The sequence below is a fragment of the Aspergillus brasiliensis genome, assembly GCF_001889945.1.
Source record: "Aspergillus brasiliensis CBS 101740 unplaced genomic scaffold ASPBRscaffold_2, whole genome shotgun sequence".
Taxonomy (NCBI): domain Eukaryota; kingdom Fungi; phylum Ascomycota; class Eurotiomycetes; order Eurotiales; family Aspergillaceae; genus Aspergillus; species Aspergillus brasiliensis.
In genome coordinates, this window is record NW_027137443.1 from 3,066,362 (window position 1) to 3,080,028 (window position 13,667).

The 13,667-nt window shown below is 50.3% G+C and overlaps 5 protein-coding genes across 5 annotated transcripts; 4 read left to right on the forward strand and 1 right to left on the reverse strand.

Moving 5' to 3' along the window:
• Window positions 1-780: 780 nt before the first annotated feature.
• Window positions 781-2,898, forward strand: ASPBRDRAFT_170480 (glycosyltransferase family 90 protein; the record flags this gene model as incomplete). The annotated part of the gene is made up of 2 exons (XM_067619684.1): window positions 781-900; window positions 951-2,898. 2 exons carry the CDS (start codon window positions 781-783, stop codon window positions 2,739-2,741), a joined length of 1,911 nt encoding a protein of 636 aa, XP_067483722.1. The 3' UTR covers window positions 2,742-2,898.
• Window positions 2,899-3,205: 307 nt separating this feature from the next.
• On the reverse strand, window positions 3,206-5,072 carry ASPBRDRAFT_38936 (MDR family MFS transporter). Its single transcript, XM_067624037.1, has one exon. It carries the CDS (start codon window positions 5,010-5,012, stop codon window positions 3,339-3,341), a length of 1,674 nt encoding a protein of 557 aa, XP_067483723.1. The 5' UTR covers window positions 5,013-5,072; the 3' UTR covers window positions 3,206-3,338.
• A 979-nt stretch (window positions 5,073-6,051) lies between these two features.
• Window positions 6,052-6,499, forward strand: ASPBRDRAFT_192610 (uncharacterized protein; the record flags this gene model as incomplete). The annotated part of the gene is made up of 3 exons (XM_067620505.1): window positions 6,052-6,082; window positions 6,160-6,192; window positions 6,255-6,499. The coding sequence occupies 3 exons, from the start codon at window positions 6,052-6,054 to the stop codon at window positions 6,497-6,499; spliced, it is 309 nt and encodes a 102-aa protein (XP_067483724.1).
• A 1,920-nt stretch (window positions 6,500-8,419) lies between these two features.
• Window positions 8,420-10,054, forward strand: ASPBRDRAFT_192611 (catalase; the record flags this gene model as incomplete). Its single annotated transcript, XM_067620506.1, has 3 exons — window positions 8,420-8,441; window positions 8,514-8,566; window positions 8,624-10,054. 3 exons carry the CDS (start codon window positions 8,420-8,422, stop codon window positions 10,052-10,054), a joined length of 1,506 nt encoding a protein of 501 aa, XP_067483725.1.
• Window positions 10,055-10,743: 689 nt separating this feature from the next.
• On the forward strand, window positions 10,744-13,001 carry ASPBRDRAFT_117956 (uncharacterized protein; the record flags this gene model as incomplete). Its single annotated transcript, XM_067617135.1, has 2 exons — window positions 10,744-11,090; window positions 11,153-13,001. The coding sequence occupies 2 exons, from the start codon at window positions 10,744-10,746 to the stop codon at window positions 12,999-13,001; spliced, it is 2,196 nt and encodes a 731-aa protein (XP_067483726.1).
• Window positions 13,002-13,667: the final 666 nt, after the last annotated feature.

Genomic DNA, 13,667 nt, shown 5'->3' on the forward strand with positions numbered 1-13,667 from the left:
GCATGATGTCAATTATCTCTGCAGTTACAACTCGTTCTTCTCTTGATATTATAAGCAACATGTTATAACCACACAGGAGCGAATGGATTTAGCAACATAGCATACTTCCGCTATGTTCGCAAACAATTCGTTCGTCCGGGTGGACAAAACAGTCGGGATAGTTTCTTTTGCCCTGCTTACGCAAATACTAGCACATCACTCGTTCACACAATGTGCTGAGATTGGCTCTGAGATGGTGGCATGGACAACATTGCCCATAATATTCAGCCTAGGTTCTAGATACCACCATAATCCAACTTATTTCACTGAGCATAATTCTAATCTGCCGAAATATGGGTCTCTGCGCTCCCCACACTTATGGTTAATTGCTCTCGGCGTATGCATATGTTCTTGGTTCAAAGCGGAAATCGGGGTTCTACAAAGTTTCGTGCGTCGGGCGAGCACCCTCGAGGAGATTTTTTGCTGATGTGACAGCAGCCGTTGTTATTCCCATTACTGTTGATATCAGGAAGGGTTTTCTGTTTCCGTACACACAGCTCAGTAAGGCTGCGCTCTATGTCCTTCCTAACGGAAACATTCTACGGGTCCTTCATCGTATCATTGCTAGGAATGATTAGTCTCGCATCCTCTACCAACCTGGTCGAGTGGGGTCTCTCATTCATCCCCTTGGCTTGTGTCCTGGTCATTTTTAGCCTTCTCGTGTCCCAGTACGGACAGTCATTACCCAATTATATCAATATCGGGCTCACCTCGTTCCATATCGCTGCCAGAACTCTACCGATGTTGGCAGCGACAGCCGTGGCGGAGATGATCATATTCGGGTATTCCTGGGGACATCCTCTTGCCATACTTGCCTCAGGCTCGTCTAAGGCGCTTGCCTACTACTTTGCAATTCAGACCGTAAGCCTCATTCATTCACAATATATGGTTCTATACTGACGGATATAAAGATCTGCTACTCTTCCTGGAGTACAGCTGTCTTGGTAGAAACGTTTAGTGTTCTATCTGCCAAAAGCCCGTTCAATCAGTCGTCAGACTTCAAAGCCTTGTTGAACGTTTTCGCCTCACTGCTAGTACTTGCGCAAATCACCCAAGTGCTTCCAAGTAATTTAAAGGGCCGATGGATTCTGTGGACATTGGGTCTCGCAATGATAGTTCCATGCTTTGCAAACATATGGACCATATATGTCATGGACAAAGCAATAGTCCAAAACCACCCTATCGCAGAATTGATGGATAAAGCCAGGCTCGAGTTCGAAGAAACTCAGCATAGGCAATCCCGCACATACACAGCTGCATGCGAGGAGTATCGACGACGTTACAAGATTGAGCCACCGCCTGGGTTCGAGGAGTGGTATCACTTTGCAACTGCTCATCAGTCGCCGATAATTGATAATTTCGATGGCATATACAACAGTATACGACCCTTGTTGAAATTGAGCGGCAAAGAGATCAACGAGAACATCAACAATGCGCGCAACCTGCCCGGAAATGACCTTTGGTCCTGTACGTTCTTTGGCAGCTCACGCACAGCAGAATGCTCGCATGATTTCCGTGTGCTCGATCGGGACATTCAGCATTCATTTGATACCTTACTTCAGCATATACCCGTAACCCTTCCCGACATTGCCTTTCTCGTCAACCATCTCGATGAGCCAAGGGTGATACCCCCGCCTCCAGGCAACACCCACAACAGTCCGATCATACAGGAACTATCCAGACAACCCACATGGGATACTATATCAAGTCCCTGCACCTACCAAGCCAACAAGACCCAGACCCAGACACCTTCCCAAGACCCTAAACTCCCTTTCATCACCGATCCTACTCTTGCCCAAAACCTCTGCCTCCACCCCGAATACAGCACCATGCACGGCATCTTCCTCAGCCCGACCTCCTTCCGTCCCATCCAAGGCCTCCTCCCAATGCTCTCCACGGGCTCCCTCTCCACCATGACCGACATCCTCTACCCCAGTCCCGCCTATCTACAACCCGAATTCCAATACACGCCCGGAAAAGACATCCCATGGGCCCAAAAGCAAAATACCCTCTACTGGGCCGGCTCTACCACCGGCGCCTTTGCCACAAACAACAACCCAGGCAATAACAATAACTGGCACAACTTCCACCGTCAACGCTTCGTCAGCCTAGTCACAAACCCAGCACACCACCACCACCATACCTACACCTACCTCCACCAAAACAAGAACAATAACAAAGACAACCCCCAAGAATCAAAATCCTCCTTCCTCAACACACGCCTCTACTCCGTCTCCTTCACCCGCATCTTCAACTGCGAAGCCAGATCCTGCCGCGCCCAACGCCGCTACTTCCACCCGCACTCCTGGGCCGATAAAGGCAAGGGACTCCAATCGAAGCTGATTTTCGATCTAGATGGAAACGGCATCAGCGGGAGGTTTTATAGTCTGTTAGCGTCGAATTCTGCACCCCTGAAACAGACCCTGTTCAGGGAGTGGCATGATGATCGGTTGAAGGCCTGGGTGCATTATATCCCTGTTAGTTTGGGGATGGAGGAGCTCGCGGAGGTGGTGAGGTATTTTACGTCGAGTGTGGAGGGGAGAGAGAGGGCGGGTGGGATTGCGAGGGATGGAAAGGAGTGGTTTGGGAGGGCGTTTAGAGAGGTCGATTTGAGTGTTTGGTTTTGGAGAGTGTTGTTGGAGGTGGGGAGGGTGGTGGACGGGGAGAGAGCTGCTTTGTTGGTTGATGAGGATAGTTTATAAGGGTGTTTTGTAAGTTATTGCAGGTGTGATCTTTATTTTCTCTGTTGATTTGCGAGGCATGTATGATTGTGTATAGAGGGGACTGGTATGTTACGCAGTGTCATGTTTAAAGTGTGATGAAGAGGTCTGTACTATCTATCGACACACGATAATATGTCCATTGGTATCTAGTTAGTAACTGGTACTCTAGTAATCATCCCGACCAGGAGGGATCAGTCCCGAAATTGCAACTGCACCGGAACTACTAAATCTTTGTAGTTGACGATGGGTGCACAGAAGGACTCTAGCATGCCAACTAGTAGCAAAAAGGCCAAGTACGTACAGCAGATGAGGAATATGCTGATGATGAGTGCCGCTTCAGTGATAAGGTAGTAGTAGCTATACTGATGAAGGTGCTTACCTGAATGTGCAAATCAGTGGAAGAAGTTTACATGTATGTTTGCGGGTCATTAGATAGGAGTAGTCGCCGTGAGAATTGTGCATAGTCTCGAGGCTGACGATTGACTCGACTATCGATAATATATATAATGCATTGCTGCTTGGATTGCTATACATACTGCCCAGTCAATATTGCGGTATGGCCAATTTTCTACTCATCTAGTCGCGTCTCGATTTTACCGACCGCCATTCTATCGTCAAGCTCCCAACCATCGTTGCACATGCAAGTCCAACTACCAGGTACCACGTCTGTATGAGGCTTTTATCGATCGCCACGAGAACTTCTTGAGTCTGGGCCGATGGCATGCTCGTCACAAGTTGTGTGAGGCCACTGTTCTCGATATTTGCTCCATTCAGACCCGACACAACACCACTTAGATTTGTCGAGAGCTGATTTACAAATAGGACTTGTGCAATTGCGATCGCAACGGCTGGGCCAAAAGACTGGGCGAAAAGCATGATAGATGTACCAAGCGGCACGTCCTCCACGGGCAACACTGTTTGGACAGCGTTCTGCGGTCCGGAGAAGCCGATACCGTAGGCAAAGCCAGAGAAAGCAGTGTATATAATCAGCTCCGCGAAGCTAGTGTTGATCTTAAGGGTGGTTATGAGGCCTGCGGCAACGGGCATTATGATCGAGGCAAAAAGCATAAAAGGTGCGTAGTAGCCGATGGCGCTGGTCCCGAAGCCGTGGACGAGTGCGCCAATGGTGCCGGCGATAATGATAGGGAGCATCATATAGCCGCTCTTGGCGGGACTATACCCACGTACAACTTGATAGTAAGTAGGCAGATAATACTCGAGAACGCTGCCAGTGCTGTTACCGCACATGATGAAAATGCATCCAGCGATAACGCTGCGGCGCTTCATAATGCGAAAGGGGAGAGCGGCAGCGTCTCCTCGACGCTTTTGATTGTAGAGAAAGGCGGCCATGAGGACGGCAAAGGCAACAATAGGGCCTAACACTGGACCACTGCCCCAGGAATACTTGGTACCGGCCCACGAAAAGGCCAGGAACAGGGCCGTCAGCGCCGGGATGAACAGCAGGTTGCTTATCAGGTCGAGTTGCAGGATCTTCTGTTTAAGGTCCATGCGGGCAATGTCGCTAGATTTCGGCGTATCTGAGAAACAAAATATTATCAGTGCCAGGGCAACAGCACCAAGAGGTGCGTTGATGTAAAAGCACCATCGCCAGCCAATTGACTGCGCAATGGCTCCGCCGAGAAGTGGTGCGGATAGCGTAGCCAGACCTTCAACGGCCCCCATCATGCCGGTGAACATAGGTCGTCTGTGCAAAGGCGTTGATTGCACAAGGATAACGAAGCACCCTGAAAGGAGACCGGCGGAACCTAGTCCAGCTACAGCCCTCCCAACGATGAGCATGGTAGACGTACTCGCCGCCCCGGAGAGCAGCGAACCTGCTATGGAGATAGCATTGGCAAACAAAAAGACAGTTTTGATAGAGAAGAGCTTGTATCCCTTGCCAAAAACAAATTGGAAGGAGCACTGGCAGAGCCTGAACGACGAGGAATACCACCCGACATCTGCAACAGTGCGAAAATGGTCGGTAATGCTAGGCACGGCCGTAGCGACGATGTTCATGTCCACGCTGCTCAATATCAGGACAGCAGCCAGAGTGAGCATGAGGAGCCAGAATTTTGCGTCGCTTGGATACTCGGCTTCTCTACGCAAGCTGGCACGATCGGATATCGCGTCGAAGGTGGTTGCAGGCCTGCCTGTAGAACCGGCAATCTCATTACTTATTACATCGTTCGAAACCCAGCTCGCCGCGTGCTGTTCGTCGGGGTGGACTTCTGTCATTGACGACGCCATTCTTGAGGGTGCAAGTCCGTCAATAGATTCAAATCCCCTAAACAAGCATTGCGTTCAAATGCATGGGAGTTGGCGATGATTGGTAACAGCCCCTGACTAACTAAACCGGGACTCGGAGTTGGCATAGATAAATCACGTGCGTACAGATCGAAGTACGCTCTCTATATTACATGGGGCTATATAGACCCAATTTGACGAACTCGTATATGTAGTAATGACAGATTTTCTGGTGAGAAAACGGGTTTATGAGTTGGCACATAGATCTACATTGCTGTCGGTATAATGTTCCCTTCAGTACTCATTTCGATGGATGGCTGTGAATGACAGGCTACGTTACGCTGTGTTGAATCAAGCCGATCGCGTTAGAAGGTTCGTCCTTGTCAACGGGATGACGGACCATCGATCTACCGGGAGTCACTGTTCATGACTGGTCCTCCCATCGATCTGTTCCAAAAACTGCAACTGCCTGAATCACTCAAGCTATTAGTCGGTGGTTGCTGCACAGAGTGAGCCTAACAGTTCAGGTTGGTTGAGAAGATGATTCCTTTCGCTGCCTTATTCCCTCATCTGGTTAGAGCGATCTGGCCTCGTGTTGCTATATCAACTCGCCTATTCCCTACGTATGCGGATGCCCACAAGAGCCAATAGACACTGCAACCAGCATTGCAGGTAGGGGTCATCGCGCCACTGTCATAACCGCCAGGGCCTTATTTCATCATCTTGCCGAAGAGCGTCATCAGGTGCCGCTGTCAGGTCTTCGATTGCCCGGATCATTGGCTGCGGGTTGTGGTACCATCTTGGTTTCAGAAGACGATGATATCATAGGGGGATGGAGCGTCCCGTGGCGACCTTTGATAGTGAATACATGTGCGGCGTACCTTAATTATATAAAGTACATTCCATCACAACAGTTGGGGATTATTTCTGTCTATCTGCAAGATTAGTTTGATTCAAACCTATATTTTTCGTTAATTTGAGAAATCTCTTTTTTCCAGAATCTTCCCACTGAAGGCTAGCTTGATCGCGGATATTTGAAACCATGTCTTCTGGCGACGATAACAAGAACAACCGTAAGTGTCCATCAACATCTGCACCTACTGTTCTTTATGTGATATTCTCCCCCTTGTCTGTGCTTTGACTAAACTAGTCGATCGCGTGCTTGAAGTCCTCGCACCCCTGGGTACCGAATCCCGATATACATCGATGCCATTGCCCAACTGTTGCTAACACGTAAGTATATAGCCAACCTCGTCGGAGGTCTCGGCGATACACTAGGAAAGACTGTGGGAGGACTCGGCGACACCGTCGGAAGCACTGTGGGCGGACTCGGTCAGACTGTTGGCGGCGCGACCCAAGGTTTGGGAAAGACTGTCGGCGGTGCCACTGAAGGCCTAGGCAATACAACCCGGGGCGTCGGACAGTCAACGGGAGACATCCTCAGCAGCATCAATGGCGACAGATCTGGTGCAAATGCTGAGCGGAAGTAAACATGGCGGCGAGGTCCGGTTGACTATGATATGACTTGATGACTGCTCTTTGTATTGGGCTTGACGGATGTTGATTCTTGGTTCGCTCAATTGGGTATGGCTTATAATGGCTGATTCGACTGTAACTAAATGAATTGCGTGTTTGCAGGACAAATTGACTTTCTGATAATGGAAAAAGCACAAAGCATGAAGCGTAAACTTGAAACTCGCATGAACGCGATCGGAACCGAGCGGGAGGGTGTTCCGAGCTATCTGCCGCTCGGATTCCTATTCCACTAGGAGAATCTCGCTCCGCTTCGGAGGGCGGAGCTTTCCGCGGGGAGCTCCCCGTTGAATCTAACGTAGATGTCGTTAACAAATTCACTTTTAGCAAATATCAAGGATTCGGGTGAGCATTACGTCGGCTTGGGAAGCCGTCAACCATAGCCGCAATCGGCCAACTGTATCCACTATATCTTTCATGGCGATGGACTGACAGGCTCAGAGTGGAGAGAGTAAAGTACTTTCGTAGCAGTCAAATTCAGGGAGACTTGTGTTCCAAAGAATGTGGGGGAATATCTTTGCTAACATTATTACTTTACTTTCCATAACATAGTTACCTCCATCTTTCTATTTCATTATATAACTAAGTTAGGTAACAGAAAACAAACAACAGCTACAAGTATCTCGTCACCTGATTAGGAAGGTTAAACTAAGTCGCCTTCCTCTTGCGGAATATTGAAAAAATCGAAGTCACCCATTTTCCAAAAGCGGCAAGAATTACGCCCGGATAGCGTTTCCAAGATGGGGATTGCGGAAGGTCCAGACGGCCTACCAATCCTGAGCACTAGTTAGTAGTGTCTGCAGGGCTGGCGGTCTGCAGAAGGACAGAGAAATGTCTGGCCAGGTCCATTGACTAAGATTGTTTAATTGACTAACTAGTTATCAGACCACAACAACTAAGTATTAACGAAGTAACTAGCGGATAATCTAACCTCGAATCTTAGCGCATCTTGCAGATTGTCAGTAGCTTTCCATGCCCACCTCGGGCCGTTTCAGTGCTCGTCTACTCTGTAGTTGGTAACGCGTTGAGGATCTCCGCGCACACCACACCACACCAGTTATATTAATGAACTATCTAAAATATAGTTATCCTCCACATTGTCCTCAACATATGACTTGATATAGTCAAATCCCATTCAGTACAGGAGAAACGCGGGGAAATCTAAATTTGATTGGGATTCTGACATCGTGATGGTGCTGATTGGTGGACACCCCTGGCGGATTTGGGTGCAATTGTGCGGGGTAAATTAGCGTATCGGAAAGCTCCTTTGGGTGAATTTGTTTGTTGTTGTGCTTCCGAGAAAAGTCAATGTGCATATAGATCCCTGAGTACATTTCCATGCTGTCACAACAATTGGGATAGCTTCAGGTCATTATAGGTTCTTCTTAGTGAGCTAGACTACCAATTCATCAGGGTCAATAGTGCTAGTAGTACCTGAACCGGCGGGAGAATCGGACAGGCCAGCGGGACTGATCGAGGCAGGCGATTCCGTGGAACCACCGCGTTGACCTTCCCCAGCATCATTATTGGCTGCTGCGGGACGGGGCTCCCCATCTGCCTCCCTCGGCGACGAGCCACCCGTCTTCAAATCTTTCAATGGATCGCCTGGTCTTTTCCTTATAACCCGTTCTTCCCTTGCCGCTTTTCTTCAGTTCTTGCAAATCCTCCTTCTTCCATTGATATCTAGCTCCGTGGTCTTTTCTCTTCCTCACATTGCACCCAAGGACTTCATTGTCCCCATCAACGGACTACTAGCTCTCCATATCTACTCAAACCCCGCATTCAGCTATCTTAGCCCGCCGGACAACACCTTGTCTATTATTCCAATCTACTACGCTTCCGATACTCCCAATCACCTCACAACACAAACCGTCACCATGGGCAAGGACGACCAACCCAGTATGTCTTTATCTCCCTGGCTTCTCCTTTTTCAAGCGTGAAACGGAAGACTAACTCTGAGCTGTCTTGCAGAGACCTACCGCTACAATGAGACCCCCATCTACACTACCTCCAATGGCTGCCCAGTATGCTACACCGACGTCAGATTGGTCCAGTGAGGGATATAAACTGACACTATTCAGGTCATGGACCCCCAGGCTGCTCAGCGCGTTGGCCGCAACGGACCTCTTCTGCTTCAAGACTTCCACCTGATCGACCTCCTCGCACACTTCGACAGAGAGAGAATCCCAGAGCGGGTTGTTCACGCCAAGGGTGCTGGCGCCTTTGGTGAATTCGAGGTCACCGATGACATCAGCGACATCACCGTCATCGACATGCTCAAGGGCGTTGGCAAGAAGACCAAGCTGTTCACTCGCTTCTCCACCGTCGGTGGTGAGAAAGGCTCTGCGGACAGCGCGCGTGACCCTCGTGGTTTTGCTGTCAAGTTCTACACTGAAGAGGGCAACTGGGACTGGGTCTTCAACAACACCCCTGTCTTCTTCCTCCGTGACCCCGCCAAGTTCCCCATCTTCATTCACACCCAGAAGCGCAACCCCCAGACCAACCTCAAGGATGCCACCATGTTCTGGGACTACCTTTCCACCCACCAGGAGGCCGTCCACCAGGTCATGCACCTCTTCAGTGACCGTGGTACGCCTTACTCCTACCGCCACATGAACGGCTACTCCGGCCACACTTACAAGTGGATCAAGCCCGACGGCACCTTCAACTACGTCCAGATTCACCTCAAGACCGACCAGGGTAACAAGACGTTCAACAACGAGGAGGCCACTCGCCTGGCGTCTGAGAACCCCGACTGGCACACCCAGGACCTATTCGATGCGATTTCGCGGGGCGAGAACCCCTCATGGACCTGCTATGTTCAGGTTCTGAGCCCGGAGCAGGCCGAGAAGTTCCGCTGGAGTGTCTTTGACCTGACCAAGGTCTGGCCTCAGAGTGAGGTGCCTCTGCGCCGCTTCGGCAAGCTCACCCTCAACAAGAACCCCGAGAACTACTTCGCCGAGGTTGAGCAGGCCGCTTTCTCTCCTTCGCACATGGTTCCCGGCGTAGAGCCCTCTGCCGACCCAGTCCTGCAGTCCCGCCTCTTCTCCTACCCCGATACCCACCGCCACCGTCTGAGCGGCAACTACGAGCAGATCCCCGTCAACTGCCCGCTCCGCTCGTTCAGCCCCTGGCACCGTGATGGCTACATGAACGTGCACGGCAACTACGGCGCCAACCCCAACTACCCCTCTACCTTCCGTCCTCTCCGCTACCAACCCGTGAAGGCTAGCCAGGAGCACGAGAAGTGGGCCGGCTCCGTTGTTGTTGAGCAGCTGCCCGTCACCGATGAGGATTTCGTCCAGGCCAACGGCCTTTGGCAGGTTCTGGGCCGCCAGCCCGGCCAGCAGGATAACTTCGTCCACAACGTCGCCGGTCATCTGTGCGCCGCCCACGAGCGTGTTCGCAAGGCCACCTACGGCATGTTCCGTCGTGTGAACCCTGATTTGGGTGCACGCATCGAGAAGGCTACTGAGGCCAAGGCTGACCACTCCAAGTCTGCTCGTCTGTAAACTAGAATTTGTCTCGTTGTCTTAGCATTGTCCCTTGATTCACGCACGAATTCATCATTTAATGATGAAACGTTAGATAGATATGATACCTATGTACTCTGAAACTCAAGCTTCATTCTCTCATGCTTGTCTTGATATAGTCACGAATGCCAATGATATATCATCATGAAGGCTGTGTCTGACCAGACTTAACCTTCGTATATTCGCTCGGTAGGGTTGCAGGCGAAACAAACTCCAAGCTAGGCGATGATCACTCATCGCCCAGGCGGTGACAAGACGCATCGGGAATCCCGATTGCGGAGAAAGGGTGACTGCCACACGTGATTGGCGCGTGACGTCCGCCGCTTTTGGGTTTCTCCGACGCTTACTCCGCCGCGCAATCATGAGCCACTAACTATTGATTGTTGACTTCACTCTCCTCTTATTGCAGTTCTGACGTTCTTTGAAGCCTACCCTGCGAGGCATTTGCTCATGATGTGTGGCTCGGACTACTAATATCAACCTGATCTAGTTCTTGTCCTCTCCCCCTGACCCGTCCGTTCGGTTGGGGTTGCCAGATTAAAGTTCCAGGTGTCATCTATACGCACCAGCCCCATACTTACTGCATTCGTATGAGCCGATCATATGAGCAGCTAAAAGTCGAACATTTGTCGGACTGATACCCCTTTGTTCCTCTTTCTAATATAACCATGCCTGCCAATCCTGCCGATGATGGCGCTGCAAAACCGCGCCTACACACGGCCCGCTCGTTCCCAAGGATGGACACTCCCGAGACGAGCCCTTTCGTTCGTTCCAGAGCCAAGACTGTGCAGTCCGTGGCAATACCAGAGTCGGTGGATGCCGAGGCACTCCCGTTACCATTGCCCACGGCTGAGGACGACCGCAATAGCAGCCCTGACCTGTTCGAGAAACCAGACTCTGCCGACTTGGGCTACGGCGACGATGCGCAGCAGGGTGAGGAGACCTCGGTGCTCTCTCGGGGTAGTTTGGGTCACACGGAGGAACTGCCGATAGAGCTCGCAAGTATGACAGACAGGTACAGAAGGGCTCTCATACTCTTACTACTCGTTGATGGGTTGCTGATTCCGTCACTGGCAGATTTGTCCACTCTCTTACTGCCAAGGTACACTCTTCTCCTCCCACAATCGAGAAAGTATCGAGTCGGTTTCAAGAATTTTACGTTCGAGCGGAATCACACATAGCTACTCATATCTCTGCTCTTGCGTCCCGGATAAATCGTGACCCTTCCCCCTACCGTGCCACGCAGGGCAAGTCTAGTAATACAGGTTCGGATGGCCGTCAAATGTTGACAGCATCAGAAGTAACGGAGAGGAGGATTGCACGGAAACACCTTGCAACCAAGCGTGTTGCTCTGGAAGAAGCTGTGGAACGGAGAGCTTGTGAGACTATCTACGACAAGCTATGGAGGCATAAAAGCACATTGGATGAAATCAGGGACGAGAAATTGCGCTCAAAGACCGCGGCTCTCTCTGTAGTTGGCATTAACCTAAAGGATCTTGGTGTCGATATCGACCTAGGTGCTATTGATGAAGAGAAGCAAAAAGAAGCAGACGAATGCCTTTCTGCTGCACGAGACTGCCTGGCAAAGATGAACGATGACAAGTATCCTTTGGGCAAACTTCAACAACTTGCCGCTGCGCACAAGGCAATAGTTGACGCTTTGACTAAGCTCCTGCCGTCGTCTTCTTCCGCCGATGAGATACTACCCACTCTGATCTATTCCTTGATCACTTGCCCCCCTGAGGGAATCAACGTTATAAGCAATCTACAATTTATCCAACGGTTTAGGTCGTCGAATAAGATAGACGGCGAAACCGCATATTGCTTGACTAACCTGGAAGCGGCTATTAGCTTCCTTGAGAATGTAGATCTGTCCGAATTGCGCGGCGAAGATGCCTTTGAAGGCCAGACCAAGGCGTCCAATGATGATTCAACCGCGGCCGGAAAAACCGACTCTCTTCCGTCTCCTACCACCACCAAGGAAGCAGCAGTATCGTCGGTTACACCAGTGACAGCCTCACCTGAACTCTCGAAGCCAGTTGGGCAAGAAGCTTCGGATAGCTTGCCCAGACCTCAGTCATCGGCGAGCACCCAACAACGGCGGCTGAACAACCTCTTCCAGCCACCTGCCAAGGTGCTCGGCGCTGCTAACGATGCTGTTCGTAACACTGCTGACCAGGGGCTCAAGAACATTGGAGCATCCTTGGACAGCAGCTTCAATTTCCTGTTTGGCCGCCTTAAAGAGTTGCAGTCCAACCAGTTCCCTGTTAAAGATGGGAATCCAGTCCTGCCGAAGACGTTGGCAGATGCTCGACGTCTGGTCACCAACCCTATATCTGCGGAACATAGCTTGAATCACGACGAGAACGCAGGAAGAGAACCTCGTCCTGCTGATCGTCCTCAATTGAGGCGCATCGGATCGAAAGCGGAGGATACATTCCTGGGGCTGGTCAGCGGCCAGAGAACACCACGTGACCGGAGTGTCGAGAGCGTTCGGACTCAGGGCAGCTCCAGGAAAACAACTATCTCTCAGGGACCCCAGAAAGAAGAACCCCAGGCTTCTCCTGCGAGCACGATCTCGCAGGCACCTACGCCGCTTGAATCGGTGCGGAGCTTTGGAAACACCCTCAATCCACTCAACCACATCCCCGGTATGATCCGCAACTTTGGACGTGGTGCCCCTGGAACTCCTGACACTCCTGGTCCCATGCCGTCACCCAATACTCCCACTGAAAGAATAAGGGCTTCGATTCTCTCACGCGAGACATCTTCATCGAACGTGTCCAGTGCTCCACCCCGGGTAGAGCGGGTTGACCCTCCTATTCAGCGTTTTCTCCAGATGCAAAACGCCAATGAGCTTACAATCGCCGACGTATCTGTTCTGCTCGATGACTACAAGCGCCTTGCAGCAGCGCTATCGAAATAGAACCCCTCAACGCGGCTAAAGTCCGTCACTCTTTTCCCTTACCATTTTCCTTTCCTTAAGCATATGATTCCCACTTGGTTGTTCATACTATTTCCTTTCTCGTTGTATTCATTGTTCTCTTCATGGCGAATCCGCGTTTCATGCTTTTTTGTATGTGTTATTTCACTGAGAATGTAGACCACTGCTGGAGTTCAGTGTTTTCAAGGGTCCAAGTTCAGTCAGGTTCTTGCATTTGCAGCCGTTTGGGTCAAAGGCATAGCTAGCAGTGCTAGTGTTTAATCTGAAATGCAATTATTATTTCGAAAGCAATGGAGTCTATAGTAGGTATATATATGCGGGGTATAATTATATCGCTAATTGATAGGAGGATAATTCAACACCCTGGGCCATACACAATAAACGCAATAACTAACATGGTATAAGTAGGCTGGTCATCCTCACGTAAGCTCTATCATGAAACCTTGAATATCCCGAGAAAAGCAACAAGCAGATACAGTCTGAACCCAGCACCAAATCCACGACAACAATGATGAACAGCAAGAAAAGCAAGAAAAGAAGAACAGTAGAGGGTAAATTGCTAGTCATGCCCGCACGCACGCTGCATCGCCACATGCCACAACCGCCATAAGAAAAAGTTTGGTAAAGAAACATATAAGGGCGCGTAAA